The following is a 17,354-nucleotide window of genomic DNA, read 5'->3' as shown; positions in this document are numbered from 1 at the left end:
AGAACTTCATGTGAAGATGACGTCTTAAAATGTATGGAAAGAGTTTTAAAAAGGGTTTTTAAAGGGATACTTTGCTGGTTTTAATCTGGCTTTGCATCATCACACTGTGGGTAGTATAAGCAATTTAACAATGTTTAACTTTCTTGCGTGTTGCCTGCTGCCAGAGATCCCTGCTCATCATCCAACTTGTTGTCCACCAGATAACACATTTAAGTAATAGCAGACATGTAACAGTAATAATTTCATTGCTAAATCGATTATTCAATCGAACAACAGGCCTAGAGTCAGTAAATGTCAAACAAGGAGCTGAATGATAATGAATGCTGTAATGTTCGTCAGACTCACGATCTCCAAGACTGACCTAAAACTTTCTAAACCCATTTAACACATAGTCAGAAAGGCTGACCAACCTCTGATAATGATTGATAAGGATACCATATATCATATCACTTGTATCAAACACTGGGCTTAGGTCTAAGAGGATAACAATTGAGACCTTATTTTCATTAAAGTAAAGTTTAGTTTGAAGTCACTGATTATTTGGGACAAAATTTTCTTTTAAGAAGAGAGTTTATTTGCACGGATGCTATCTTTTCAAGTATCTTGCAAATTAATGGAGTGATATTGAGTGAGTTCTTCACATTTTGATGCAGAGAAGCTGGACAGTAGTGGAGAATAATATTCTAGAGTTCCCAGCATTCTCTGTAATTATCTTGGAAAAGTAATCCCTTCTTGCCTGATGCACAGGCATGTAATGTGCTTCTCTGTATGCATTACAGGGAACTGTAAACGTAGCTTTCCTCCATTTTCTCCCAGCTGCTTGACAGAATCTCTTGATTTCATTTCATTTTGTTTTATCATGGGGAGATTCTGTCAGTCAACCTCTTTTTAACCTTTAGTTAAAGCAGATCATAATGCATTGTTTGCAATTTTAACCATGCATCCAGGAATCTCTTGTTTCTTTGATCCAGCAGAATCGGTCAGGATCTAATGCTGATTAATGTTCTGAGTTCTTCTAAAACATCCAAAAGGTCTCACACACACTGTCCTGGTTCATATAGTGAAATATGATATTAACCTGCATGATAACTTTGGACTGTGGGAGTACCCAGAGAAAATCCACACAAGCCCATTGAGAACATGCAAACTCCACACAGAAAGTTACTCAGCCCAGTTCCACAAAAAAGTAAGCCACTGTTGACCATTATGAAAGAGGACTGTGGCATTCAGTTATTTAGTTTCCTTGACATCAGGTTGATGAGACAGCAGTGAGGAGGAGTAAAGGTGCAGGAGGTGGGAGACAAATGTGTGAGAGGACAGTGCGGCAGAGCAGAGTCTACAGTAACAGCAGATATGCTGTCGTCGAGGATGTGCGGGACTCAGCTCTGGTTGTTGGCTTCACTGGCCTTTTCCTCTCTGACTTGTCTGGCTGATGGATCTCCAATGTAAGTAGACCTGTCTGACCTTCCTCCTTATACCTCCTTATATGTCTGCTTAAAGGGGCAGAGGAGGCTTAAGGGGAAATTGTAAGCACAAATAAAGTGTGTGAGGTTGAAGAAAAGCTTTTGCCAAATATAGAGGAGCATTTGCATGGCCTGTGGATTTCATATTTTCATTTCTTGCTCTACTTCCTGGTTTACATGAATTTGCTGTACTGACACATTCATTGTTACTGTACAAAAACAGTATCACACAATATTTTGCATTCCTGTTACTAAGTTCTTTCCCTCGTGTTGGAGAACCCAGTACCAAATACAGTGCAATGTGGGTTTTACAGACCTACATGATTAATGGTTCATAACCTAGTCCAAGCTAAGAAGACCAAGAACAACCCTTGAGAAAAAAAGGAAATTCTCTTCACACAACAGAAAGTGTACATTGTCAGTGACATACATATGAATAGACCTTCTCTTAAAACTGCAACATTAATTTTGGTGGATACTGTTCAATTTGCTGAAGGGAAATTGTGACTTTATTTTTGCGTGGTTCTAAGTCTCAAAGCAATGCACTCATTGATGAATTTATTCAATTTATTAATGAAATCATTTGATTATTATTTATTATTATATATTATATATTATTATTATTTTTGACTAACAATTTTGAAACAAAAGGTGGTTCTGGATAACATAAATGAAAATAATGGTTTTATCTCATGTTTAAAGATCTCAACAGTTGGGGGAAACTGTAATTGGGCTAACAGCAAAACTGCATTTCCAATCAAGTAAAGAGTTAACTGATACAGGGCAAGGAGTGAAGGTTGAAATGTATTAAATTTAACTCAGGTACATTTCTCCTGTGTTTTACAAAACTTCAGTCTAGGTTTCCATACATGTTGTTTTGAGTTTGCACAGCAAACAGAGTCCAGCACAATGATGAAATGTTTTATTGATCTAGAACGGGATCTTTGTCAAGATAGTCAATAGATCACTCATTATGTGTGTAGTCCCTGCTGGAGCACATGGTCCTCATCCGAGTAAATATGAATGGAGCCCATAGAAAGAAATGATGACACTCAAACTGACAATTCTATTGCCATTAAGATTTTGGTATTGTATTTCAAATTTGTTTGGCACATAATTGAAAGTAATGTTGCATAATTGAGCTTTAAGTGGAAGTACAAAGCATCTTATTGAGGTAATAACACAGCTGTGAACAACAGTAGATAATTTCCCCACAAATTACCAAATATTGTTGAAATAAAGGCATGTCTCCCTCTAGCAGTTGAATTGCACATTGAACACAGACTATTTTACTTTTTTAAAGAGTTACTGATACAGGGCAAGGAAAGCAGATCAAAAATATTAATTTGTTGCATTTCACCTGTGCCTTACAAACCTTCAGTCTAGTTTGCAGGTTTTTGTTTTGACATCTTGAAAATGATGCCAACAAATTACTGTAAATCTTGTTTTGAGTTTGCACAGTGATGTGTCACACCAGACACTGTAATCAGAGTTCAGAACAATGATGAAATGTTTTGTTGATCAAATACTGGATCTTACACAAGATAAACAATATATCACTCATTATGTGTGTAGTCTGTGCTGGAGCACAATTCTCATTTGAGCAAATATGTTTTTTTTGTGAACTGGGTGAAGCAAAACTTTTGTAAAACAAAATAACTTAACACTAGCAGAGAAATAGTGGATGTTGTCACTTAGAGCACAATCTCAGTGATACTGTTTTCTGCAGTGATGAACCTTCGCATCAAGTCAGCAGAGAAGTGTAGTGTCTGATATGTGTCTGTAGTGAGTATAAATATGAATGTAGTGTTTGGTATGTGCCTTTAGGGCATATGATGTTGGTAGTGGTCATTGTTTCTCTGTTTTGGATCTGTGATCGATTATCTGGAGACAGACAGACTGGGAACTTCCTGACCTGGGCAGTGGAGATCTGACCTTTGCTCCCCCTCACTAGATACTGGGGGATGGTGTCCTTCTAATATATCCTTGTACCCCTAAAACAAAGAATAGAACTGTTATATGGATGAAAACCAGATGTTGGGATGGATGGTCAAAGGGGGTATAAGAAGTGACCAGAGAGGTGGCTCGAGGAAGACGAGGACAGAGAGACAGCAGATTCGGCTGGGGGTTACGCTGTCTGTTCCTACAATTGGCTGAACGTCTTCCCAGGCTTCCATGGTGCCTGTTAAACAACTGACCTTTTTGCAATAAACCTTTTTTATTCACTAAGTCGTTGTCAGCGGAAGTTTCCTTTCATCAACTGCATATCATCATCATCAGAGAAGATACGACAGAAGTTACATTGGTGTACAGTACTGACAAGCCACATTTAACAGGCACCAGTCAAAGCTTTCATGGATGACCTCACCATCACAGTGAAATTAGTGCCCAAAGGGTGATGGATTTTTTGGAGGACTTGGTTGAGCTCAGTCCTTGGGCACAGATTCAAGCCTACAAAATCCAGAAGCCTGACACTGAGGATTGGGCCAGGAGTCCATGGTCACTTTTGCTTTAAGAAATCCTAATGGTCCAAGAGAAACTTGTGGAGGTGGTACTAGGCATGCCTTAACAACAAGCAGAGTTTGAAGGAGATTCTCATTGCCCGGGTGTCCCGAGAAGCCCCTGCTCCATTGGCCTGTACAGCACAGGCAAGCTGCAGCTGTCAGTTACATCCAAGGTTGAGGAGTACAAGTCAACATAACATGATGCTATGAGACAGTAAAGATGCAAGAGTACACTGGCCAGACTTTGAGGTCAGAACAGGTCACAAGTGGTCAGCCAGGAAAGTGTTTAGGGAGAGAGAGGATCACCTGCATCATGCTGACATTGTTGGGTCAGCAGCCCAGGCCAGGTCTCTGTTGCTCCACCACGGCAATTTGCAACAAGGATTGAAAGCTATGGAAAAACATTTTACCAGATACCCCCAGGGGAGGATGATTGACCCACTGGACAGACCATTGACGGATTAACTATGAAACAGCTAAGCAAATTATCCTGGTATTGCAGATGTGGCAAGATTTGCAAAAAGAAGCCGGTTCTGAAGATACATCAGGCAAAGATGCAGCACTCACAACTTTCCAACAATGTGCAATGCACAGGGAAACCTGGTGGGACAGAGGAGAGGCAAGAGTCAGATATAGTCTCCAGAGTCCTCAGGCACATGACAAGGGCAGGAACAGTATCACTGATATATCAGAGGAGACAAGGCACCAGAGGAAAAGTAAAGACATCTCTGGATGACCCAGGCAGAACACTTACATAAGACATGTCTGGAGAGAGCGAGTGATCTGGCCTGCCACAGCTGCACAGAAAGAATGGGAGAAGTTTGATCCTGACATGGACCAGGCGCTGGAAGCATCATTTGTAGGAGACGTTTTAAAGAAGCTCATTGCCATGTCACCAATCATCTAGAGTATAGGGGCTGATTGCCTCAGTAAGGGGGAGCAGAAAGCAAGATCAAATGCCCAGCCAAAGGGAAACAGATGCCAGAAGCAGACAGCAATCCTAAGGGGTGATCTGTGGAGGCTGAAGAGGCTCTTTCCATGGAGATCACTCTGGAAGCCATTGAGGGTGGCATGGATGAAGAACTTCCTTACAGATGGTTGGCTGGTTGGTGAGTGATGCTTCATCCCTAAGGAAGAGATCACACAGAGATCATTCAATTCCTCACTCCTCAATATGGAAAGCAAAATATTCCTTGGGATTTCACAATTATGACTGACCACTTTCATGGTGGACGACAAGTATTTGGAAGCTTTTTTGAAGTAACAGAGGATGAGAGATCAGCTCTCTCTGAGATCCGACAACCAGACAACCTGAGGGAACGTGTTAAGATCTTGCGCCATACCCAGTTTCACTGCAGAGACAGGAAGTGATGGATGAAGGCAAGTGGAGGTGAGGAGGAACCAAGAGGAGGTGGCAGAGCACCTGCCTCAAGTCCACAGTGATCCACAGCAGAGTTTGGAGGACAGGTAGAAATTCATTGAAGCAGCTGAACCAACAATCCCCTTTGGAGCAGAGGAACCAAGCTGGCGGGAGGTTAACAGGTTTCTCAAGGCCAGGAAAATCAGCCCCAAGGCTAAAAAGCTTTTCATACAGGATATAAAAGTATTATGAAAGGCTCAGGAGATCACTCTGGTAGCTTCTGATGGTGGCATAGAGGAAGAACTTCCTTGCAAGCAGCTGGCTTGTTGGTGAGGGATTTCAGCAATAAGACTTTCATGCTGAAAGTGTAGTTGCAGGGGTACCCGGCAGTCTTGAGCACGCCCGTGAATCTCTAAGATGATTGAGGATACAAAGTGGAACCAGCTGAATCTGATCTGCATTCTCAATCTTTCTGTTTTCCCACTGCTATGCAGGGAGGTGATGTCTGCCCCCAGTGTGCTACAAGTAGGAACACCTGAAAACATTTTTGTGGAATGCCAAGACTGCACAGGAGGAGACATCAGGGTCGATATCAGTGTGATGAATCATCCAACCAAAATCAAAACACTGGCATCCACATTTGTGACCCTCACCAGTGCAAAACACTTCCAGGGCTTTGGGCAAATTAAGGTAATATCAAAATACTGAATTATTCTGTATGATAATGTTAATTAGTTTCGTTGCCAAAATCTATAAGTTATAATTTTCAAATTAAGTACCTATATCCCTATGCACAATTCACCCTGTGCTGCTCCTCATACTGCTTCTGTTTCCTCCTGATTCTGCTTCTTTCCTTCCTTCCTGGTTTCAGATACCTGTTGAGGATTTCAACAGAGATCCCAACATGAAGCAGTATGTATACCTGCAAGCCAAGTTCCCTGACCGACTGCTGGAAAAAGTTGTCTTAGTGTCATTCCAGTATGGGTACATCTTCATCCAGACTGACAAGACCATCTACACTCCCAACAGTAGAGGTAAGTTGAGTGCAGTTCAATGTGGTGCTGAAAAACACACTTAACTCTGTGAGAATGTCTCCAATGTAGTTTACTGTGGCAATGATGTTTCTCATTACATCGTTCAGTTCGGCACTCAGCTGTTTAGATGCGAGCACCTCTCTCATACAGTGCGTCCACTGTGCATCAGGGGCGTTGCGTTTGACAATCGCTCGCAGCCCCCTTGTTTTCCAGCCATTGCCTGAGCCCCATCTGTGCAGATCCCCACACAGTCCTTCCAGTTCAGACTAGCCTCTTTCAAGTATCAATGATTTTGAACAACTCGTCCTCAGTTGCTCTGTCAGTTACACATTCACAGTCGTCCCACGCCCCCCCTGTCGTAATGCCGGGCAACTACTAGAAATCTTTTAATCATTTTATACTGTACTGTGAATTGCAGGAAAATTAACCCATCTTTTTTCTTTGAGTGAAATATTTAAGTTAAATGAATATTAAATTAAATCAAGGCTGAGAGGTCTCTCAATAAAGAAAGAAGTGCTGCGAGACAAAACCACATTTGTGACTGGAGGAGAGCCCATTCCAAGGCTAGCCGAAAAGCCACTAAGGTGCATGGGGTGGCACTGCACTGTGTAACTTATTGACAGACAATTGGGGAAACTACCCAAACAACAGCTTGTGGATGGCCTGACAATGACTGACCAAAGTTGCCTGCCAGGGAAGCTCAAGGTGTGATATTACCAGCACACACTGCACCAACGAATGATGTGGCCTCTGAAGGTCTACATAGTGGTCGCAGTACAGAGGCTGACAGGATGGACAGCTTGGGCAGCCATCAGCTACTTCCAAATGTGGCTGGGCTTGCCCCATTGCTTTTCAGACATGGACCTTTTAGGCCAGAACATGCTGGAGTAGCCATTGAAATCCTTCAGCCAAGAGAGGCACGCATTGCCATGCCACTCATAAGGAGTGTGAAAGTTCCCATTTATACAGGCCGGAAGTGGAAGGTGCAAGCTGAGGCAGACCAGTTTCCAACACAACAAGAGTTGATGGAGGCAGTCCAGATTGCCACAGCAGTTCTGGTCAAAAGCCACCAAGGAACAAAAGAAGACCATGGTGAGGGATGAAGTCACCAATGTTGAGCAGGAGCACTTCTTCATGAAGGCAATATCTCAGGAGAGCCAAGGAGCCTTGACACAATGGGATGTCACCATGAACAAGCTCCTCAGCTGGGCAGAACAGGCTATACGTCCTGCTGAGGGCTACCTTCAATACCCTTCCATACCCCTGGTATCTCACCCAGTGCTTTGGAAGCAACGCAGGCTGTCTGCTGTGTGGTGGCAGCAAGGCAAGCCTCAAACACATCCTGTCGGGATGTTGGGTGGCACTGACACAGGCAAACTTAAGTCTGTGCCATGACCATGTCCTGGCCAAGTTGGCTGAGGTCCTCGAGAAATGTAATGTAACAGCAAACTGCTCTCCAGAGATACCAAAGCCTGCACCAACAGGACTTGTTGCACCTGATGGCACACCACAGTGACTAGAGCAGAAGAGCAATGTTATCCTCTCACTGAGCAAAGAATGGCAGATGAAGGTTAAAGGACATTAGGAGAAATAATAACTGCTCTTCGACCAGACATAGTCCTATGGTGAACGGTAGAGAAAAGGGTCCTCCTCACTGAACTTACCATTCCCTGGGAGGAAGGCATGGCAGCAGCACAAGAGAGGAAACACGTAAAGTACTCTGAGCTTGCAGTGGAGTGCCAAGAGGCTGCAGGGGGTGGCGGGGAGATGCCCCCAACATGCCACTGGCCCGCTGCTTCAGGAATAAGGGGCGAAACATTGCTGATCGGCAGCCACCAGGGGTGGTGTGACAGACTTTGAGCCAAAGCAGGCAACAACACCTTAACCTCTACTTCAATCAAAGTCAAAACATTGTTTACCTGTCACAACTCAAAATAGATAGCAGCACAAAGAGCCATTTTCTCTCTCTCTGTCAGTTCATTTCAGGCTATTTGCAGTGACGCCCCGTATGGAGCCCGTAGAGTTTAGAACCCAAACTGTCGCTGCTGTTGCCATTGAGATTGAGGTATTGTATTTGATCTTTGATAGGCACAGAATGAATGCAATATCATATAATTAGCCGAGGAGTCAAAAGCTTCTTGATGAGATAATATCACAGTTTTAGACAACTGTAGATAACTCCCGGAGGAAAGTAACAAAAACACATCCATAGAACCTAGTGTATTATCTCCCACATACTGTATAAATAAATGCATGTCTCTCTCTAGTGGTTGAGTTGCACATTGAACACAGCCTTTCCCTTCAGGGGAAGACAGAAATTTGAGAAATAATAGTCAGTCTAGATGGTGACCACGATCATGGATTGTAGATAAATATTTGGATGAATTTATTAAACTAGCTGTTAATGGTTGCTCAACATTGTTAATTTTTAGACCCCTGACAGCGTAATTTTACCACTTGATCCAGCTGTTCTGAAATCAGGGATCTACTCTGGAGATTACCAACTCAATGAAATTGCCAGGTGAGTGTGTTATTTTAATTGCATTTCCATACATTCCATTTTTAGCGGTGGTTTTCCATTGCAGGAACTGGGAAAAAGAGTCGTGTGAGTGAAACTCCATCTGCTAATGTTACAACTGAATGACATTAACGTCTGTTTAACACTCCGTTTGTCAGGTACACTAGCTAAAACTAATACAGTCTAATGCAATAGTCCTACAATAAATACTCCTATCAAAAAGGTTATAATGACATATGATGTCTTATTGAAACTTTTTCAGAGAGATGTAGATTTAATGTATAGTCATTTTGGTGGACATAATTTGTGGTGCTGTTGATCTGTACTGTGTTTCTATTATTTTGTCCACCGCATTTACATCAGCGAGGGTAGGCTATGTAAAAGACACACCTCTCTATTTGGTTGGATCATTTCTGTGCTCCACAACCCTCATTCACACTGCATGTTATCTCAGTGCTTAAGCAAGACAGCTATACTTAGGCTAGTCGTAGTTGAAGGAAAAAATGTTGTTACTTTCTTCCCGAGCATCTGTATGTGAAAAACAGTGACTGAAGATGACAGCAGGCAAACAAAAAACAGCCAAGCAAAACTAGATGTGTATAATAGAAATAATGTAAATCATGTGATTTGGTGCGGTAACGCCACCTTTAAATAACACATTTGAATGCATTAAAGCAAAACGTTGCTCTGCAAATTTTTGCAAAGGTTGACGGCACTGTCATATCTGTCATATATTAAACATAAGGCAGTCGGTTGGTTTAGCTAAGCAGCTAGCCACGCTCTGTCCAAAGGTTCCAAGTTAGCAGTTGCCAGGCAACCAGCGGAGAACGCAAGAAATTACTGTTTCAAGCTGGAAAATACATATAAACTACCAGCAAATCAGCTAATCACACTTTTTGGAGTTTTTTGGACAGACCGTGAGCTTCAGGGTGCTGGTAGGCAGTGTGCCAGGCTTGAAATGTTGTAACTATTGCTTTAAATTGATTAGTTATTGTATGTACTATGTTAATCTAAACATTAATTGGAAATGCTTGTTGAGTTTCTCTGGTTTATGCTCTCTAAATGGCAATAAAAGCCAAGTTTTTTGCAGCAGATTATTTTTGAATACCTCAGTGTGTAAAAGATATAAACAACTTCATGCAGTTTGAAATCTGATTCCTGTGCAAGCATCGGTATTGAAATATGTGTGTGTCTGTGTGAAGTCCCGGACTGTGGAAAGTGGTGGCAAAGTTCCAAAGCAACCCACAGCACAGATATTCTGCAGAGTTTGAGGTTAAAGAATACGGTAAGTCCTTCATTACCTGCACTTGAATTTAAAACCTACACAGTAGTCATTTACTGTTTACCTTTTATTGCACACACAACAAAATTCATTTACGTTTCAGTGCTGCCCAGTTTTGAGGTTAAACTGACGCCTCAGAGCTCCTTCTTCTACGTGGACAGTCAAGAGCTCACCGTTAACATCAAAGCTACGTACGTGAGGGTTTTATTTTGTGGCTTTAAAGACCAAAGGGTTGTACTATGAAGCAAGTTCAACATAGTCAGGCTTTCTTTGTGTGAGCTGGCTCAACAAACTTAAAACTCACAGTCAGAGATAATGGGTATCACAAGGATCAATATAAACTGTATCCGTTGACTCAGGCTTTCTGCTTCAGGCTCTGTGCTCAGTTCCATAAAAGAGAGTGTTCGATGCTTCATTTGACTTCACATAAAATCATGAAACGTTTTCTAGACTGAAAAGACTGAAAAAAGGAGTGATCAATTGCATGTTGCCTACTTCTGTCAAGAGGAATAGGTCATTATAATGGAGAAATATGAAGAATCTAAAAAGTGATCCTTGAAATAAGGCAAGAGTGTTGAGAGTTCGTTAATGTATTTATTTTACCACTCGTGCACTCTCAGCGCCTCCTGTGTATTTCTGATTTGGCAGCTGCACATTGTAGAGCTCTTATTTAATACAGCATATTTAAACATACTCAAGTGCATTTAGGTCTGACTGTATCTCGTAATGAAGGAGTCATGGAAATCATGTTAAGTTTTTTAAATCAAAATTGAAGTAATTTTAATGATTCATGATTATCTAATTAGCTAATTACCAATAGACTAATCAGTTTTCCAATTGGTGTAACAACAACTCCAGCAGTTTAAAATGGACTTTGCAGCCAATCACAGCCAATCATAAAAACACAGTCCACAGAGGCCTGAAGTGGCCGTGTGTGTGTAGCGTTTGTGATACTGTAGCTGCACCGCTTCCTTTGTTGCATTATTATAATGTACAGCTCAATATGTTTGCACCATAATTTGCATATATACAGTATAACGTCTTCCCTCAACTGAGAATCATAGAGAATATTGTCTGGAAAAGAGGGCAGTGCTTTTTACAGTTAATTTAAGTCGAAAGTCTGAACATAACCAGGCAGCTTAAAAGAGAACCACCTTTGTGACATTGTAAACTCAACATAGTTGGAGGGTGTTATTTGTTGTGTTTACATTTTGACAACATGTAAATCATGGGGTTAACCATTTACTTGTGGTTTTAGGTACATGTTTGGTGAAGAGGTGGATGGCATGGCCTACGCGATATTTGGGGTTATGCATGAGGGTCAAAAAAAGAGCTTTCCCAGCTCCGTTCAGAGAGTGCCGGTGAGCATATTCTTACAATTTTGACGCATGTCTGTCTGCCAGTCTGCCAGTTGATGGGTCAGCCCATATTGTATTTGTCTGACTTTTTTCTTTTGTACTCTCTTTCTTCTGTTAACACAAAATAAAACATAGACAGGAACAAGCCCCAAACTTGTTCTACAGTTTGGCGTCATCGGTGAAAGCAAATCTGCAAAACTTGTGTGATTTTACTGATTTCCGCATCTGCAGTTTTATAAAGAATTAAATTAAATTGTTACTATAGTTTCACATCTACAAATACATTAATGGTAATTAGAGCTAGGCTGAGATAATAATTTACATATTCAGAAAAAGGACTTGCCAGTTCACTGTATGTGAAGATGCATTTTTATTTTCTGTCACATTAGATCGTGATCGGGGACGGAGCGGTCACACTGAGGACACAGTACATCACAGAGACTTTCAAAAACATCAGCGACCTAGTGGGAAGTTTGATATTTCTAACTGTCAGTGTGCTGACGGTGAGCGGTAAGAAAGGGAGACTATGTGTGTATATGTGTACGTGCATGTGCATGTGTTGGAGCATGTTAAATGTGCTTCATTATGTGCGATTAAGCTGTCTCAAAATTACAGCTAATATCATGAGTGTCACCATTACCATCATGGCCTTTGTTTATTATGGGATTTAGGTAAGACTGAAGGCATACTAACATGCTATTTATGCAAGTATGATGTCAAACTGAGAATGCAGAGAATTTCAACTGCATCATATGTGAATTTTAGTAGGCACATCTCCACCTCTGCTGGTCCCTCTAAACTGTACTTCATTTTCAGTTATATTGAGAAGTGCTTCCAGGAACTACAAACTTTCACATAATCACTGCAGTAAATATCATGGGACATTTAAGCAGCAACAGAAATAAAACAGTCTCACTGTATGTATGAACCTGGGCTGTGTATGTGTAAGCACAGAAGAACAGGTCGCCTAGCCTGTCTGTTTAGAGATTTAATGAAGTTATACTGCTGCACAGCACACGTAAATGCGTACAGCAACTCTCTTAATGATGGGGAGTTGCACTTATTGTTTCTGGTGTCGCTGTAGGTAATTAATAATTTCCTCATTAATGATGTACTGTTTCACCCACCTACAGCCCTCCACTATTAATCACAATGTTTATTTTAATGGCCTGATAAACCCCTATCAGTAGATACTGTACCTATGGATATAACTGCAATCCTGCAGGGCATTATACAGTACAGTTAAGAGGAAAAACTCACATAAATAATGCTCTGTAGTAAACATATTTAACTCTAAATCCTTTTATAATTATAGTTTACCTAAAAATAGCAGCGGAAGATAATAAATTGAATGGACAAGGTAATGTTGATTTACATTTGTGGGAAACAATTTTCATTCATTTGCAGCTTTAACCATGATGACACTATTGATACAGTCGTGGGATGCAGAGAGGTTGCCTGAGCAAGTGTGAACAGTCTTTTGGCAATGACATACTTCATTGTTCATTTAGTAGGCAGCACACAGTCCTTTCTGCTTGAGTAGATGGTAGGCTGCATGTTAGTATGCCATTCAGAACACAGCCAAAGTCCATCTAATGTTTTATTTGTTTTTAAATTACCTCCACTGAGGATGACTGAGGACAAGAACATTTTTTTTGGTTACAGACTTATTTGTAGAGCCCGGAGGAGGGAGCAAAATATAACATAAATGTAATATTTGTTTTGAATGCATAATTGTGGTGTATTATGAACAGGTAGTGAAATGGCAGAGGCAGAGTTGAGAGGTATCCCAATTGTCACATCACCTTACATCATCCGCTTCAAGAAAACACCCAAATATTTCAAACCAGAAATGTCCTTGGATGTTGTGGTAAAGTACTAATTCATATTTACACTTTCATTTATTTATTTCTTAAAAATAAATAAATGAATATAAAATAAATAAATGAATAAATAAAGAAGTATGTCTGCTATGTCTGCTAATGACTCATCTTTCAGTAACCCATTATTGATTACCAAGTTTTTGTTGCACGGCTGCTGCAGTTTGCAGACGATTACAACATTTCCATTATAGTATTAGATTGTTCCAAAATATGTTTATCTAAGACAGGTTTAATTGGATGATCTCTGATTGTTCAACTGGTTGTGTCTTTGAGGGCAGATTGAAGTTGTGAATCCTGGTGACGGTCCTGCAAAAGGTGTTGCGGTGGTGGTGGATCCGGGACAGGTGCACGGCTACACCACAGACAATGGCATGACAAAGCTTACCATCAATACAGACGAAAATCCTGGACCACTGACTATTACAGTATGTCCTTAGTATTGTTTGGTTTTCTTTCATCATGAAAAAGTACAGTAATTGTGTCATGTGACTTTATTGTTTTTTTCTCCTCTCACCAACTGTTGATGAGAAGAGATATTTTATTTTATTTTTTTGTTTTTTTTTACTTGGCTCTTTTTATTATCTAGTTTCCTTATTTATTTCATGCAATCACACTTTGAAATGTATTACGTGGCAAGGCTTTACTAGGCTAGAGCATTTATAACTTCATATAACTTCTATAATTTTGTATACTTAACTTAGTTATATGCATTTCTAGGCATGGACTGCTCATCCTCATATTTCAAGTGAAAAACAGGCAACAGCCACCATGGTTGCTCACCCGTACACCACTAAAAGCAACAATTACATCTACATAGGTGAGGAACTGATGTTGCACGATAAAGTCAGTGGTGCTGCCATGTATAAGACCCCCGTGCCCAAAATGTCGAACACTAATCGTGGTATGTTGTTATTGCAGGTGTGGATACAGTGGAGGTAACATTAGGAGATAACCTGAAAATCAGACTCATTCTCAGCAGGCAGGAAATTAAACAAAATGACATCACGTACCTGGTGAGTTCTGTGTAGTTGCACGTTTGTGCACATGCTTGGGTTTCTTGATTTCAGGAGTCATGTTGAAAGGTTCTGATATGTAAATCTGTATCCCCAGATCGTGAGCAGAGGGCAGCTGGTGAAATATGGCCGATACCAAATAAAACACAAAGTACTCATTTCCTTGACAGTTCCCATTACCAAAGAAATGCTGCCATCATTCCGTATCATAGCCTACTACCATACAGATGATAATGAAGTGGTATCAGACTCTGTTTGGGTGGATGTGAAGGACTCCTGCTTGGGTTCGGTGAGGCACACAGCGGAGTTGAACTAATTAAATGGATAAACAAGACAGCCCACGCACAAATTGATCATTCTGAAGGCACATATGCAAATATGCATAATCTTAATGTAATTGCTTGATGAATTTGGTCTTCCTTCCTCTCTTTAGTTGAAGTTGGAATCAACCAGTGCCAAACTATTTTATCATCCTCGCAAGCTTTTTCATCTGAAGGTAACTGGAGACCCAGAGGCCACAGTGGGACTGGTGGCAGTTGACAAAAACATCTACGTCCAAAACAACAGGCACCGCCTCACCCAGAAAAAGGCAATTTCTTTGTCATTTTATTTCTATGTATGAATGATTTTCTAACGTGCTTAAAGTTGCATGGGTTTGATCATTGCATACGTGCGAAGCTCACATCTGTGTAGCATTAGTTTATTTATGCTCGTTTTGATGTCATCTGAAAAGGACAACAGTAAGCACGCTCATTGACCCACTTACTAACTACCTAGCTAATGGGGAAATGCAAGCTTTTGGACAAATTAGGACAAAGAGTTTGAATCAGTCTGTGGAAATAACCATGAGGTGTCCCGCTCTGTGTGTTGGAAGGCGATAAGTGTAGCGATAACTGTATACGTTTTCACATGTTCTCCCACCACACATGCCTTTTGTCATGCAGTGAAAACTATATGTATAACATGCCACTTAACGGCTTGGCTGTGTCTGCCTGCTACAAATAGTTACAACAAAACACACATGAGTGGAAGCAAAGCCCCCCATACAAACCCTTTTACACCCTTTTACACATGCTACATGCTGTCCACAGATAAACTCATGAATTCAGCATGATCCAGTGTTTGTGTAAATTGCAAATACGTATGAATGGGAGTGTAAATAGTTTGTCTGTCCCTTCATATTTGTGCTATGATAGAGAAATGACCTGTCCAAGGTGTACCCCATCATGTCTCCAGCATTCAGTCCGTTGCAAATGATAAACAGGTATAGATCATGGATATATGTAGAATTTGAAAATCCCAAACTTTGGTGAAAAAACTGACTCCTTGATGTGAAACCTGAGTCTGCAGCGAGCACAATATTGGTGATATTGGCAGCGCGAACATTGTCTCACCCATATGTGTGCATGTTTCTCCCCTTATTGGGCAAAAGTCAAAACTTGTAATAAAAGTACAATTACTGATTCTTTGCAAATACCCGATAAAATACAAACCAGCAAAAAACTTTGTTACATTCATAAGAATAAATGGAATCACCAACCATCTGTGCTGATATTTAACTTGCATACAGTAGCGAAGTCTTGTCTGGTTGTATTACTGTTTATGTCTGACTTATGTACTTTGCTCAGGTGTGGGACCTTGTAGAGAAGTTTGACACAGGCTGCACACCAGGAGGAGGGAAGGACAGTATGGGTGTGTTCTACGATGCTGGGCTTTTGTTCAAGTCCAGTGCTGCTGCGACACCCAACAGACAAGGTGATACTATTTCACTCTCCACTCTGACTCTTTTCCTCCTTTTGCAAGTCTCATTCTATACAGGTATGTTTGGGTTTACTGCCTGTCATTATCAAACAAGCAAGCACTCGACCAAAGGCAAGACTTGACTTGAATTCATTTTTGCCAGATAACCTTTTGTTTATGAGGTATGATACTCACTTGGTAATGTATATAAATGCCTGTATTTATTGGTATTTGATTTAAATTTGCTGTATTTAATTTCTGTATTCCTGCACTCTGTGATCACAAATGCTGCTTTAATTCAGCAACATGTCTGATATGGTTGTTACACTTATATATTTTTCTGTTTCTGATGTCAGACAATAATCATGAGTTGTAAAGTTCTATGTAATTTAGTTATGGCAGTGTACAGAGGATGAAGTGAGGCGTCTCACAGCCTGAGGGATAAAGGTGCTGTGTTGTTTGATGGTACGGCAGCATTCAGGTTTGGGGGAACAGGCTTTGTCCGGGGAGGATTTAGTCTAGTTTTAGTATAATTTGGGCTCATTTGGGGTGATGGCCTTGAAACAGGTGGGAACACTCTCCCGTGACACTGATGTGTTAAAAATGTCAGTAATTATCTTAGTACATGGCCAGGGATGTTATCAGGTCCAGCAGCTTTACTCTTAGCCACTCTCAGTAAGATTCTTCAGCCATGCACTATGGATACTGACTTTGCCTCCAGAGCCAGAGTAGACTTGACAGTTGACTCTTTGTTGGCAACCTGGCTTCACACATGATAGGGATTCGCCTGCTTGTGTAGCTGGTGATGGTCTCAATTGGGTGCCACATGCTCACAGTGCCATTCAAAATGTATTTTGGACAAACAAAAAAACAGCCTCCTTTACAACAGACAATCGCAAAAAAAAAAAAAGGGCGTTATTATTTATGAGATCAGAATACGATTGCTGCTGCAGTGTATTTTCACCACTTTTAAACAAGGAACGTACGGTACTGTGAGTCAGAGCTGAGGTAGTGAGTCACTGTAGTCCCATCATTTAACTTCTAAACATTCCAGCAAACCTTGACCCTTATAACATGCATTTATGGCTCTTCATTAACCCTATTCCCACCCTGGCCAACTGGTGGGTCAGTGGGTCATTCTTATTCGTTGCTAAAGATTCATTCATAAATGCAGTGAGCGCCTCTATATGCAACGCTTT

At 40.8% G+C, this 17,354-nt stretch overlaps 1 protein-coding gene across 1 annotated transcript in view; it reads left to right on the top strand.

The window, feature by feature from the left end:
- The first annotated feature begins 1,368 nt into the window (after window positions 1–1,368).
- LOC139198637 (complement C3-like) overlaps window positions 1,369–17,354 on the top strand; it is a 29,168-nt gene continuing 13,182 nt past the window's right edge. The window contains exons 1-16 of the mRNA XM_070827544.1: window positions 1,369–1,445; window positions 5,822–6,017; window positions 6,199–6,361; window positions 8,338–8,426; window positions 8,794–8,882; window positions 10,082–10,164; window positions 10,265–10,352; window positions 11,420–11,522; window positions 11,909–12,029; window positions 13,274–13,389; window positions 13,681–13,827; window positions 14,120–14,219; window positions 14,321–14,415; window positions 14,513–14,704; window positions 14,849–15,004; window positions 16,044–16,170. Of these exons, the coding sequence (XP_070683645.1) occupies window positions 1,369–1,445; window positions 5,822–6,017; window positions 6,199–6,361; window positions 8,338–8,426; window positions 8,794–8,882; window positions 10,082–10,164; window positions 10,265–10,352; window positions 11,420–11,522; window positions 11,909–12,029; window positions 13,274–13,389; window positions 13,681–13,827; window positions 14,120–14,219; window positions 14,321–14,415; window positions 14,513–14,704; window positions 14,849–15,004; window positions 16,044–16,170 (1,942 nt within the window). The remainder of the gene's footprint in view (window positions 1,446–5,821; window positions 6,018–6,198; window positions 6,362–8,337; window positions 8,427–8,793; window positions 8,883–10,081; window positions 10,165–10,264; window positions 10,353–11,419; window positions 11,523–11,908; window positions 12,030–13,273; window positions 13,390–13,680; window positions 13,828–14,119; window positions 14,220–14,320; window positions 14,416–14,512; window positions 14,705–14,848; window positions 15,005–16,043; window positions 16,171–17,354) is intronic.

The sequence above is a fragment of the Pempheris klunzingeri genome, chromosome 3 (assembly GCF_042242105.1).
Source record: "Pempheris klunzingeri isolate RE-2024b chromosome 3, fPemKlu1.hap1, whole genome shotgun sequence".
Taxonomy (NCBI): Eukaryota; Metazoa; Chordata; class Actinopteri; order Acropomatiformes; family Pempheridae; genus Pempheris; species Pempheris klunzingeri.
This window is presented reverse-complemented; position numbering and strand designations above follow the sequence as displayed.